Source organism: Neovison vison, chromosome 7 (genome assembly GCF_020171115.1).
Source record: "Neovison vison isolate M4711 chromosome 7, ASM_NN_V1, whole genome shotgun sequence".
In the NCBI taxonomy this organism is placed as follows: Eukaryota; Metazoa; Chordata; class Mammalia; order Carnivora; family Mustelidae; genus Neogale; species Neogale vison.
The window spans coordinates 180,085,418-180,099,009 of NC_058097.1; the positions used below are offsets into that span (position 1 = coordinate 180,085,418).

General features: G+C 44.1%; 1 protein-coding gene across 10 annotated transcripts in view; it reads left to right on the plus strand.

Annotated features, from left to right (window-relative positions):
- Positions 1–4,013, plus strand: part of CD44 (CD44 molecule (Indian blood group)) — an 87,714-nt gene extending 83,701 nt beyond the window's left edge. For all 10 annotated transcript variants that reach the window (XM_044259071.1, XM_044259072.1, XM_044259073.1 and 7 more), the window contains one exon: positions 895–4,013. In XM_044259071.1, the coding sequence (XP_044115006.1) occupies positions 895–1,099 (205 nt within the window). In that variant the 3' untranslated portion in view covers positions 1,100–4,013. The remainder of the gene's footprint in view (positions 1–894) is intronic.
- Positions 4,014–13,592: the final 9,579 nt, after the last annotated feature.

A 13,592-nucleotide genomic window follows, 5' to 3' on the forward strand; every position in this document is an offset into this window, starting at 1 on the left:
GACAGAGGAAGCATTGCATCAGGCTGAGTGGGGCAAGACAGTGCCACAGCTATGACCCCGAGATACCATCAAGGTCATGCTCTCCCATAGAAGACCTCCTGAGCTCTAATCTTGAACAATGTTACTGAGAACCCTTGCAGTAACGGTGAAGAGCTTTCCTTACATAGTTAATTAAGCCTCCTATGTGCAGAGTTATGGAAGTTACCCAATGTTAGCTGATGAAAATCAATACAGCCTTACATGTCCAGAATAATGTTTCATTTTTCTCAGGCTATGCAGTCAGAACCCTGATAAAGCCAACAAAATGTCCACTGGGAGAGGAAGTCAGGGCACTTGGTTGAATACACAAATCAGAATGATTTATAGTCCTCATGTTCATGGTTTATCTAAGTCTGCAGGAACTGCTGAAGTGCCTAAAAAAGGCAAACATTGCCATCGCCTAGGATGAGGAAGGAGAATTAGAACTTAGGAGTCAGACACCAAAAGGCTTGAATCCCAATTCTTTTATTACTTGCCAAATAAACGGGGGCAACTTACTGAATTTTTGGAGTACAATACTAGCCCTGGCGTTCCTGAGTTGGGACTACAGTTTCTCAAACTCAGCTGTGCATCGGAACCCCCTTGCAGGCTTGTAAAAGCAGAGATTAAACCCACTCCGAGACTTCTCCTACTCGGTACCTCTGGGGTCAGGCTGAGAATGTGCATTTCTAACAAGTTCACAGGTGATGCTTTTGCTGCTGGTTCAGGGACTCACTTTGGAGGGTTAACCGTCGGTCGGATGAAAAATGCTGTCGGACCATCCAAACCTGTCGTGATGACCTTGGCGGTGGTGGTGACAATGATGATCTGTGTCATCAGAGCGCCTTCTCATGTGCTTTTTTTCTCAATCATTAGGTGTGGGCAGAAGAAGAAGCTGGTGATTAATAATGGCAATGGAGCGGTGGGGGACAGGAAGCCAAGCGGAATCAACGGAGAGGCCAGCAAGTCTCAGGAGATGGTGCACTTGGTGAACAAGGAGCCCTCGGAGACCCCCGATCAGTTTATGACAGCTGACGAGACGCGGAACCTGCAGAACGTGGACATGAAGATTGGGGTGTAACACCCATGCCGTGGTGACCTTGGAAAGAAATAGTACTTGGAGACATCACCTTAAGAAGGAGCTGGGACACTTCACAGATGTGACGTGCTACTGATTGTTTCATTTGGGGATTTTTTTTTAGTATAAAATTTTCTACTCCTTTTTGGTTTTTTGCATTTTGTTTTTTAAAGTCAGGTCGAGTTTATAAAAACAGCATTGCTTTCTGAAATAAGGACCCAACTGATAATCTGCAGGAATTTGAGTGTTCCAGTTCCCACCTAGAAGCCTCCACCCCGTAGGGAGTGCTCTGGATGGCTTCTAACAAAAGCCACAAATACGTCTTCTTGATCCCAGCCATCCCTCCACTCCTCCCAGGCAGCAGCCACCTGCTATAGATGTCCCCCAGAGCTAAGAGGGGTTGGTCCCTGGGAGGATATTTGAATCAGTCCACATCCCCACCACCCCCCCACCGCAGCCCGTCCCTGGGCATTTCTTTCCAGGGGCCTAGGGGTCAGAATGTACTGGTTACAAAGCCCCTTCTACAGAACCCCTGGAAATTTATCATGTGCTTCTGGGAAATACCCAAAAGGTGAAGCTATTTATCTGTAGGAAGCTATTTATCTGTGTTTTTGAAATATTAAACCCTGGAGGTCCTTTGATTAGTATGATTTTTTTTTTTTTTGTTACTTTGTCAGAGGCATAAAGGGTTCAAGCTGATTCATAATAAACATCTGTACTTCTTCCACCTTAACCCTTGGTGCTGTGATCCTTCACTTTTTTTCACCAGCCAAGTCTGGTTCCCAAAAACTCATCAGGAAGATATGAGAAGGCCCTTCTCGAAAGTCTTCATCTCGGAGCCACTAAGCCCCCATTCCGGGTCGCTCAACCAAATCCCAAAGAGAATCAAGGAAGACAGCACTATTTTATCTCTGACTCTCCAAAGACTTTGTTCCCTCCTAGCCCCAGAACTGCGAGGGGGAGGAGCCTCAGCCGCTTTTACATGAGAATGGCTACCAGTTCTCCGCCCAGTAAGGCTCTGAAAAGCCACATTACATCGCATGAGCTACCATTTGTGGCGGCCCATTTCATAGATGCTGACCCTGCTAAGTCATGCCCAAAAACATTATGGGAGAATCTTTTGACCTCTTGTAATAAAAAGAGAAGCCAATGGAAATGAAAGAGAGCATAGACCGTAGCCAGCCAGTTGCCACAGATTGGGGAGGAGGGGGGCAGCTGTGTAGATCCTGTTTGAGTGTTTTTATGACTGTATTTGTTTATACTTTAACAAGCCAGCTGTCCCCTGCTACTTAGGGTAAGTTAAGTACCTGGGAAGTCCCTCAGAAGGTTACAGGGCTGCCCGCCATTGGAGTCTCGGCAGCAGATAGGGAGGTTTATGACCAAATGAGAGAATAATGGCTTTATGCCTTGCTTGGCAAGTCCTCGGTCTTTATTCCTTAGTTCAGAAGTCCCATTGGTCCTGGAACTTCCAAAGATGATTTGTAATAGAAGAAACAGAATCTATAAAGTAAGGACTCTTATAAAACGAGACCTTTTCCTTATGCCCCCACAAAAAGTCATCTGTGCCTAAACTGATAGGTTTGCTAAGACTGAAGAGGAAGAGAGATAGAGGAGGAGGAAAAGAAGAAGAAGGAGGAGGAGGAGGAGAAGAAAATGAGTCCCACATTAGTCAGGGCTGGTCTTATCCATGGGGTGATTAGGAAGGAACTATTTTTTAAAAAGGGGCCTACTTTCTGTAGTCCTTTCCAATTTCTGTTCTCCCCTATCCATCCTCATGACCACCTCTCAATCATGATCTTTGAAAACTTCCTTCTGTGAACTTCCTCAGCCAGTTCCATATCCAGCTGTCCGGGTTTCTCTTTATTTTCAAGTGGATAGAAAAGAAAAGGACATCTAGCCCCTCCCCTTCATGGCTGCTATGTCCACGTGCTCCCTGCTTTCCAAGAGCTTTCCTGGTCTGCTGCAGACACCCTCACTCTGGCTCTTTAGCCACTCTAGGGTTTGTTTCAGGAGGGCTATGCCAGGTTTGATCTGTCCCCAGATTCCTTTCAGGGTCGTGGATAGTCTTACAAGTCTCACAGTTAGGGATGGTTTTCTTTTTCTAGAGATTTCCAATAAACAGTCTGAGATAGGTGATTGTTTTCTATTTTATTTTAGAATTTCATACGATCTTTCCTTTTATTACTGTTGTAGTCCACACTTGGATATACCTCTGTGTTCTCAGACAGGAATGAGAGAGGTCCAGAGCATCCAGCCCTTGAATGTAATATCCCTCCAATATTGCCCTGAGTTCATGGAATAGGAGGTATTCTCTTCCATTTGAAATAATGATGTAATTCCAGTAAGCTGAGAGTTTAAGATGCAATTTTTCCTACAATTGTAAATCTTTTGTGACTCCTGAGGGTTGTCTTTAAATTAGCACTGCGTGAAAAAAAAGGGGGGGGGCAAGAGACTCTTTCATATCGATATTTTGTAGATTCTGGTCTAGCAGAATGGAATTCTCCAGCAGAACCTCTCAGAGTTTTATATTGAGACCATGATGCCAAGAACTGATTCCATAGCCAGTGTTCATTCAACACTAGTACAGCCGAGGAGTGGGAGAAATGAACTCTGAATTCTCTAGAAATGTTACATGTTGTACTTAAGAATAAAAATAACGTGGCCCGTTTACCTTTATGTAATAGGTATGCCTTTCTATAAATCACTTTTGTTGAGTTTTCAAAGAATAACGCATTGTTCGTGCATGTACAGTGACCATTGTTACTTTGATTTGTCACAGCACACCCTTCCCCTGATTTTTGTATACTTACTGATGGACCAGTAGTACTGAGGAAAGCATGATATGTGTATTGCCCTGTTGAAAGTACTTATTGGAAAAATACCAAAAGGCTACTATTAAAAGGCTAAAGGAAATGGACTCGAGAGTCTCTGATTTAAAGAGAATGGAAGCCTTGGAGGGGCAGAGCTGTGGTGATCTGGCTATCTCAGTAATTTAGAACCACAAGGTTAAAAGTCTGTGAAGTGTCTGAAACCTTACTCTCATTTTCTCTTAAAAAAAAAAAAATCACATGGACTTCTACCACTTGAGGGTCAGTCTTCTTTGGGAGAAAGTTTAATTCTCTCTAGCAAATGTATGGTCTACATAGCTCAGACTAAATAAGACATCTTGAAGCGTTAGTTCTTTAAAAACCAAGTACTACTGGACTCCCACGCAGAGAGAGAAGAGTAAACATACTCACCTCCATTCTCTCATGCAAACCTCTGAAAAGACAATAAAGAGATATCCCAAGTAAACCAGGGGGATCAAAGAGAATGGAAGAAGAGACAATAGGAACAAAAATTTGAAGCTGGAGAGTGACAGTTCATTGGTAACAGCAAATCTGGAGAAGCTGAATCCTAAGCCAGCACTGGGGAAGTTAAGACAGGTCAATTTCATGTGTGATGCAGAACCCCCATGAACGGCTCAGAAATTGGCAGCATTAGCTACCTCTGGGATGTGCTGAAGAAGATGGGGCTAAAAATAGGAGGATGGCTTTGAGGTCTATTTAAGATGCAGTTAGAACCCCAGATCTCCCTCTTCACTCCAGGTAGCTAAAAGTCTGTTCTTTCTGAATCCCAACCAATGACCAGAAATCCATTCTCTGAAGAGGGCAAAGCAGAAGGTCTATGAGGGGCAACAAGGTGTATCCCACTGACATTAGAAATACCATCCCGAGAAGTAAAAACATACATAAGGAATGTTGAGACTCCCTTGCCTTCTCCCCCCAGCCTGGCTTCCAGAGTGCCAGCAGCCAAGCATGTATCCATCAGGCAGAAGTTCAGTCTTTCTGGGGAGTCTGATAAGACTGAGAGAAAACTCTGAAGATAGTAACATGAGAGTTCTGCCAAGGAAATGGCCCAGCAAACCAAGCTGTCATGAAGATCACATCTCAACCCCCACCAGGGACACAGAGCTCTTAGCTTCCTTTGGCTCCCTCTTACACATCAGAAGTGGAGATGATTCACAGAGAGGAAAACTTTAAAAAAACATCATAAATAGCCACCTTAAGATAAGAGGAGATCATATATCAATGAAACAAGAACACAACGCTAATATGAAAAGGAACATTGAGGGAACACCTACAAAAAAGGAGCTCTTTAAAATTTAAACTTTAGGGGTGCCAGGGTAGTTCAGTCGGTTAAGTGTCTGTCTTCAGGGTCCTGGGATGGAGCCCCTGCATCAGGTCCCCTGCTAAGCAGGGAGTCTGCTTCTTCCTCTATCTCCCTCCCTCCCTGCTCATGCTTTCTCTCTGTCTCTCAAAAATAAGTACAATCTTTTAAAAATAAATAAAATTTAAACTCCAAACCACAAATTGAAAAATAAACTCAATAGAAGATTTGGAAAAATAATACTAAAGAAATATCCCAGAAAAGAGAGAAAAAAACAAAGCAAAGGAAACAGAGGAGAAAAGATAAAAGTAGAGAACCTTTCTAGGAAATCTACCTTGTGAATAATAGGAGTTGCAGGAAGAGTAAATGAAGAGGATTCATTCAAGAATAAATCAAGAAGGTTTCCCAGAACTGAAGAACACAAATATCTAGACTAAAACAACCAGGTGAGTGCTTGGCACAACGGGTGAAAACGGATCCACATTAAAGCACATCATCTTAAAAATTCATCACAATCGAGGCAAAGAGATTATTCAATATAATTCAATGATTATTATATTGAAGGGAAGATTGATAATACAGAGGATTAAGAATCAGAATAGAATGAGATTTCTCAAGAGCCACATAGAAGGCCATGAAACAGTGCCCTCAAATTTCTGAGAGAAATAGTTCCCAGTTGGAACTTGAATTTAGCTAAACCACAAATTAGGAGAAAGGGTAGCATGAAGGCATTTCAAATATGCATTGTCTCCAAACCTATCCACCCATTTTCAGGCAACTCCCACAGGATGTACTCCATCAAAACAAGGGAGTTAACTGAGAAAGAGGAGGGCATGGGACTCAGAGAGCAAAGTAAAGGGAATTCCTACAATGATGACAAGGGGAGATCCCAAGATGGCAGCTGCACAGGGACCAATCCGTCCAAACTGAAGTACTGACAGTAAATGAATAGAGCTCTAATTAAGAAGAAAATTAAATTTTTGGTTCTAGCAGTTAGCTATCGATGCATTAAAAACCACTTTAAAAATGCAGTAACTTAAAACAGCAAACATTTATTATTTCTCAGGAGTCTCCCCATTGACTGGGTGTAGCTGCTGACCCAGGAAGAGCTCAGCTGGCTGTGATTATACTCACACATGTGTCTGTGGTTAACAACAGGTCAACTAGAATCTCTGATGGCTTCATCTGACATGGCTGGGAAGATAGGAGGGTGGTCTCCGCCTGTGTGTCCCTCACATGCCCCAGCTGCCTGATTGAGCCTTGGCGGCAATCCAAGTGACAATAGATGCCCATAAGGCTTCTTGAGGCCTAGACCAGGAACTGGATCTCCATCAATCCACCATGTTCTATTGACCAGACAGAGGACAAGGGCAGCCCGACTTGAAAGGTGGGAAACAGGTTTCATCTCTGAATGGGAGGAGCTGCAAAGTGACATTGCAAAAAGTGTGGTTACAAGGAGCCAATGATCGGGGTCATTAGTGTAATAGGTCCTTGAGTGATATGTTGAAAGTTGCTTTGGTGCTTGGAGGCACATCTCATGTTTACGCTTAAGTACACGCACTCTCTCGGCCATGTTGGCTAGAGCATTAATTTAGAAAACTGTAAACAACTTCATAAATGCCGTGTTTATTGGAAAAGGAAGAAGCAGCGTCCTGTGTGAATCTACATTCATGAGATTATCCAATACAGTAGAAGGAGCATGGGCTTCGAAATCAGACAAACCTGGGTTTTAAGACTGACTCTGTCGGCTAACTTCAACCCTGTCCACACATCCTAAATACTTGGAGACTTCATTTTCTTATCCGTAAAAGAAGGACCATGAAAATTCGACAGGGCCACTCTGAGGATTAAATGAGGTCATAACACCTGGCAGGGTCTGGCCTCCATCAGGTCCTCAAAAATACTGATTCCTAAGTGAATATCAATTCATGTCCCTTATGCACACAGTAGGCACTTACCCTCTCTCTTCACCATCCTCTCTGGTTTCCAGAGCTCTAATCAGCTTTTAAGCTCTTAATTTAGGATGCCTGGAACCAGAATATTTTGGGCTCCAAGGCTCGTCTATTTTCACAGCAAAATCTTTGCTTCCAAAGCCAGGCTAAAGAGCAAGGAGTCCAGCAAGCAGAGTAGCAGGCATCCCTTGAAGAAATCTTGGCCATTCAAGCTGTGGCTGTGGATTAACCAAATTGGTGGTTTCACCCACAGCTTGGATCAAGATTTCCAGAAAGTTGCCTCACCACATCCCTCCCCAGGCCAAGCCCCTTCCTCTCCCAGTGCCACCCCTATACCTTGTCTGGGTGTCATCAACACACGTCTTACTGTGCCACCTAATTAATTGGCTCCTGGGCCTGTCTTTTCCACAAGGGAGCAAGCTTGAGGGCAGGATTCGGCTCTGGATCTCGAGTGCACATCGGAAGGCCGAGATCAATAATGGCCCCAACAGCCCTCTACGGAGTGCTTACAGATTCCTGGAGTCACACTCCTCTGAGTCGTTCCTATTAACCCAGGAAGGAGAATTCGCGTCCTATTTTTAACAGATGAGGCACCTGGGGGTGAAGAGGAGTTAATTATTGTCCCTAAGATACACACGTAGAAAGGGGTAGAGCCTGGAACGGAGCTCAGCTCTGTCCAGAGCCTCTGACCTCCCATACTTTGCTGCCTGTAGTCTAAAGTTTGGTAAATTGAACTTGTCCAAGTTAAGAGGTCAGCTCTGAAGGCTGCAAACCAGGTCAGCGTGCCCTCATTCTCTGGGTCTGGTGGGACTGAAGGAGGCTTCCAGAAACCACAGGAAGGGCTTGGGAATGAGTAGGTGAAGGTACACTCACAATTTAGGCCACATTGGTGATAGAATTAACTTCGGAAACTGTAAACAACCTCATAGATGCTGTGTTTATTGGAAGGGAGAGAAGCAGGTCCTATGTCAATATGATTTCTGCCATGCTGCCTGGCAAAGGGTCAGGGGAGCAGGAAGTCTGGCTGAGCCGTCCTTCTTTCTCAATAACCAGTTCTCCAGCCTCCAGCCCCATTTCTTGCCCGTGTTGACATCTGGGCTTCAACACCGGTAGCTTGCCCGTCAGGGCTCCCCATAACCCGCCCCCTCAACCTACCCCCTCAGGCTTCCAGACTGTTTGCCTCATCATGTGATGACCACTGTTTTCCAGAAGTCTAGTCCAAACCACTTCCTCTTTCCTCACTCCCTACAGAAGAATGGCAAGAACCTCAGGAAAGGCAGCTCAAGTTGAATTAGAAAATGGCTGTCTTTAAAAGAAAATTCTGAGTACAAATCTAACCCTATCCCTTACTCCCTATGTGCCGTTATATGAGTTTTTGAATGGCTCTGAGCCTCGGTTTCCTCATCTGTAAAATGGGAACCATCATTACTACCAGAAAGACAGATGATCGATTAAATGAGATCATATATGTAAAAATGCGTGGGGTACAACAGATGTACACGGGTTTTTTTCCCCCTTTTCCCTCCCATCTTCAACATTTTTTCTCATGGGAACATGTAGTAGGGACCCACATAGAATCTGAACCATGGTGCGGGGGATGTCATAGGTATTCTAAGAATTTCTGAGCCCCTCCCACCCTTGCAAGAAGTGGAGTCCTAAAAACCATCCCACTCTGAGATTCCCAAATACCCCTTAGAAAGGAAAAGAGGTTCTCCCTCCTGTTTTCCGAGGAAGGGTGGAGCATTCATGCTTATTATTGCCAACATCTTACTACACGAAGACCCCACCAAAATGGGGCCTTTTTTTTTTTTTTCAGCTTTTGGACGAGGAGAGAGAGGAGATGGGGTTGGAATTCTAGGGGCCTCACTCCCAAGACCTAGCCCACACTGGGAACCCTCCTATGGAGAAGTGGAGAGACAGGTTTTCAGCTGTAAAGGCTTACAGGCAATTCAAACTTCAAGCAAGGTTACTAGAGTTCAAAAACAACGGTACCTTTTGTTTTCTCCTCCTCCAAGGTTCTTTAAATCTCATTAAGGAATGAAGAAAGAAAAGGCAGGAAAAGCTATCGGAAGGACAAGAATAGAAGTAAGAGGAATAGAAGTAAGAGGAATTTGAGAAGTTCAAGACCTGAACAAAGGTAGTAAAAGCAAGTTAGTGCTCATTTAATAAGGCCTTTCTGTATTCGGCAGAGAGAGAATCCCCCATGAGTCCCAATACGGACAGCGTCTCTCCTCTAATTCCCAGTGAGGCTGGCTGGCTGCTGAGTCCAGTGCAGGTTGGGTTGGCCACACTTGGCCTGCCTGCTGTTCCACCCCCTTAAGCCAGTCTCCCTGGGTGCTGGGACCCAGCATCTGCATCACCCACATGGTCTAGCCTAGGGGGCAGAGTCACTGGACTCTGTCTCAGGGCAGCACCGGGCTGTGACATCTCTCAAGAGGACATCTCTCAACTCCCTGACCCTCTGTTGAAGATCACTTTCTCCTCCGGCACAATTTCGAGCGTTATGTAAAACCCAATCAGGAATAGTTCTGCATGTTCACCTGGCAAGCCAAGGATGGGATCAATGGGAATTTTCCCATCTAGGTTCATGTCCTTTGAGAAATTGTTCTTTCCCTGTTATTTAACCAGCTTGTTGGCCTTCTCTGGCCCGTTGATAATGTGCCCCCTAGTGGACATTCCAGAACATTCCTCTGGTCCATGGAGAAGTTGGATCCTGCCACCTGACTTTGGTCCCTGGCTCCTCCAAGTAAAACCCAAAAGAAGAGGCTGAAAGATGTCCTTGCACTAAAATCTTAGTGTAGAGTGGGAGTGGACTGGGTTGCCTTTAGGGTGGGACAAAGGATCAGGGTACATGGGTGGTCCACATTTTCTCTTTTTAATCAATACTTGTGGTTTTTGTTTTTGTTTTTTTAAGATTTTATTTATTTGAGAGGGACAGTGAGAGAGAGCATGAGAGGGGAGAAAGTCAGAGGGAGGAGCAGACTCCCCGTGGAGTTGGGAGCCTGGTGCAGGTCTCGATCCCAGGACTCTAGGATCATGACCTGATCGCTCAACCACTGAGCCACCCAGGTGCCCAATACCTTGTGTTTTGAAAAGGATTCAAAAGATCATAAAGAGAAGGAAATATTAATTACTAGCCCTTTAATCGTAATACCAAATACCTTCTATGTGCTGAAAACCATGCTGTGTACTGGGCTATACACCTTTGCCTGAGAGACACAAACAAGTGTTGTAGTACCTTCCATGATGGGGCGGAGGCGGGGCATGGGGATGGAGAGGAGGGTGGCCATCTGCGATAGTGGACATTGACTAGACACTTGTTACTTTCCAGAGACTATTTAAAACCTGCTGAGCTCAGTAACCCAATTAATTGATTTAACCTCTCTATGGTTAAAGAAATGATAGAACACAGTCCATAGAGTTATCAAACTAAACTAATCAACATCTTGGGCTTTAGAGCAAAGCCTGACCCAGAGCGTTCCATAACCATATGCTACAATTGGAAAACTAAAACAAGACTCAGGAGATCCACATGGAATAAAGTACTTTATTATCTTTATTTGACAGATGGGGAAGCTAAGACACAGGGAGTATAGTCACTCAGGAAGTGGCAGAGACAGGATGCCAACATGAACAGCACAGAGCCGGGGCTGCCTCTGAGCCGCTACACCATACTGCTTCTGCTCCAACACACCGATCCTTTTAACGGGAATGATTTTCGTGACAGCTCCTAGAGAGGGCTGGCTTCAGTGTTGATGAGTTTCAAATGAGTTTCAAAATCATCTGGGACTTTAAAACGGTTTATGTCCATTAGTTGGTTCTAAACGCAGCACATATTAAGCTGTTTGGTGTTTGGGGATGAGTTCAACTCTATACCAGATTTTGTCTCTATTTGATTTGGAATTATCCCTTTGGCTAAATGGATTCACTAGAAGAATCCAGGGCTACTCAAAGAAGAGATTGGATTATTTGGAGCCTTTTATTTTTCCTTAAAAAGAATTTAACATAAAAAATACAAAGTTAGAGGCACCTGGGTGGCTCAGTCAGTTGAGCACCAGCTCTTGACTTCGGCTCAGGTCATGATCTCAGAGTCGTGGGATCAAGCCCTGAGTCAGGCTGCAAGCTGGACTAGGAGTCTGCTTGAAGTTTCTCTCTCTCCCTCTCCTCCAGTTCAAGCTTGCTCTCTCTCTTCCTCTCTCGTCTCTCTGAAATAAATAAATAAATCTTTTAAAAAATACAAAATGAGGGATGCCTGGGTGACTCAGTTGTTTAAGTATCTGCCTTTGGCTCAGGTCATGATCTCAGGGTCCTGGGATCAAGTTCTGAGTTGGGCTCAGAACTGCTAAGCCAGGAGTCTGCTTCTCCCTCTCCCTCTGCCTGCTGCTCCCCCAGCTTGTGTGCACTCTCTCTCTATCTCTGGCAAATAAATAAATAAAATCTTTTAAAAAGTACAAAATGAATGATCTACTCCATTTCTAGAAAAAGGTAAATAGATAGCCAAACATGTATTTTCTGTAAAATTCTTTATTCCCTTAAGTTTTAAGCTGGAAATATTTTCTCTCCCAAAAAGTATCCTCTAAGTTTGGTAACCAGCTACACAAATGAGTTGAATTTCAAGACATATCAGTCCAATTGGATAAACTGATTTCTTCCTGCTCCTAGAATTTAGGGAAACATGATTTGAATAAGATGTTCTTTGTTGTCCAGTAAGAGTAAGGTGTCTGGTAAATTACACTAGTGGTAAGGCAGGTGCAAATATTCCTCAGGCATATTAAGTCCAGGGTATTCATTCTGCTAAGAGAACTGTCAAGATGAATGGAGAAAATGGTATTTGTTATTTAGGTCAGGACAGGAGTTTCTGAAGGAAATCAAGCCCGGAAGTGATGAGATATGTTTGATTTTGGGTAATCGAGGGGAAATCCAGCCACCACCCAGGGTGGCAATTTCTCACCAAGTTTTTCCTTCCATTCCTCCAGTTTTCAGAGACAAAGGCTCATTTCTGGAGAATGCAGAGGACATGGAGACAGAGCCCACCATTCCCTGTGGCGCAATTATAGCTTGCAGGAGAAAATCAATTGACATCCAACAGGGAAGGTTGGGAACGCTGAGAGAATTAGACCTGAAAGGGGCAGAGATTTGATTTTTTCTGTGGGCAGAGCTGTCAGGTACCAGAAGAAAAGATTGTGGGGATATCAGAAATAGATGGGGTTCATGGCGGAGAGATAAGGAATAGGAATGAAGAGAGATAAAGAGAAAATCTTAGAAAGTTGCATTTCATATTGCCCACCCCAGAATGAAATTCTTTCTGTCTGTCTGTCTGTCTGTCTCTCTCTCTCTCTCTCTCTCTCTCTCTCACACACACACACACACACACACACCGGCTTATATGGTTTGGGAGTAAGGATGGTAGATCAGTTCTCCCGAAATCAATATTATACTATATGTAAACTAACTAGAATTTAAACTAAAATATGAAACAAGGAAACAGGAAGGTAGATCAAGTCCACAATATTTCATCTCCCTCTCCCACTCCATTCTTATAATTGTGTAAGACTTTCAGATAATCGGGAGCTGGTTGTATAACCTTCTTAGTAAGCCTCGTGTTTCCAGCAGTGGCCTCTGCACCTAGAGGAGCACTCTGGCATACAGTAGGTGCATAATGATATATGCTGATTAAAGACCCACATGAATCATAGAAAGAGGCACATCTTATATGAGAGAAAAAGAGGAACCAGATTCACTGGTTATATTTTGGAAGCTTTTCCAGAATATCTGCCTAAGAAAATGATATCTGATTACTTCCAAAGCAAGTCACTACCTAGCATTAAGCTGGGATTAGCAGCCAGGCAGGCTGCTAAAGGGTTAGCATGATGTCACCAAGATGTCAAAGGGAAGCTGGCCAGCTAGTGGGCGACGGTGCACCTTAGAGTTTCTTCCACGATGCCCTATCTAAACAAGGGATCTATTCGAGTCAGTGTAGTGGGGCTTGGCCCCGCCCGCTGGGAGGGGGTGCAGCATGCACAATGGCTCCATTCGAGAACGGATCTTCCATCTCAGATTTTCGGTTTGAGTCAACGTTTATGTGTATTCCTTCCTAAGACTCATTTATGTCTCTTTTTCATTTATGTATATTCCTTCCTAAGACCTGTTCAAATGATAGCCAATGTATTGGAAGAGTATAGATCTACAAACACAAAAAGCATGGAAAGAAAGCACATTAATAGAAAAAGAGAGTTCAGCAGATTTGGGAAGACGGCTCACAAATGGTGGCAGGATTCCTGGTCTCACCAGTGTGGAAAGCTGGAAGCCAGTGGGGGTGCCAAGGGAGTGTCTCAGAGAGGAGTTTCCGCAGAACCCATGTCCCGTAGGAGATGCCTGGGTCCTGACTAAGCAAG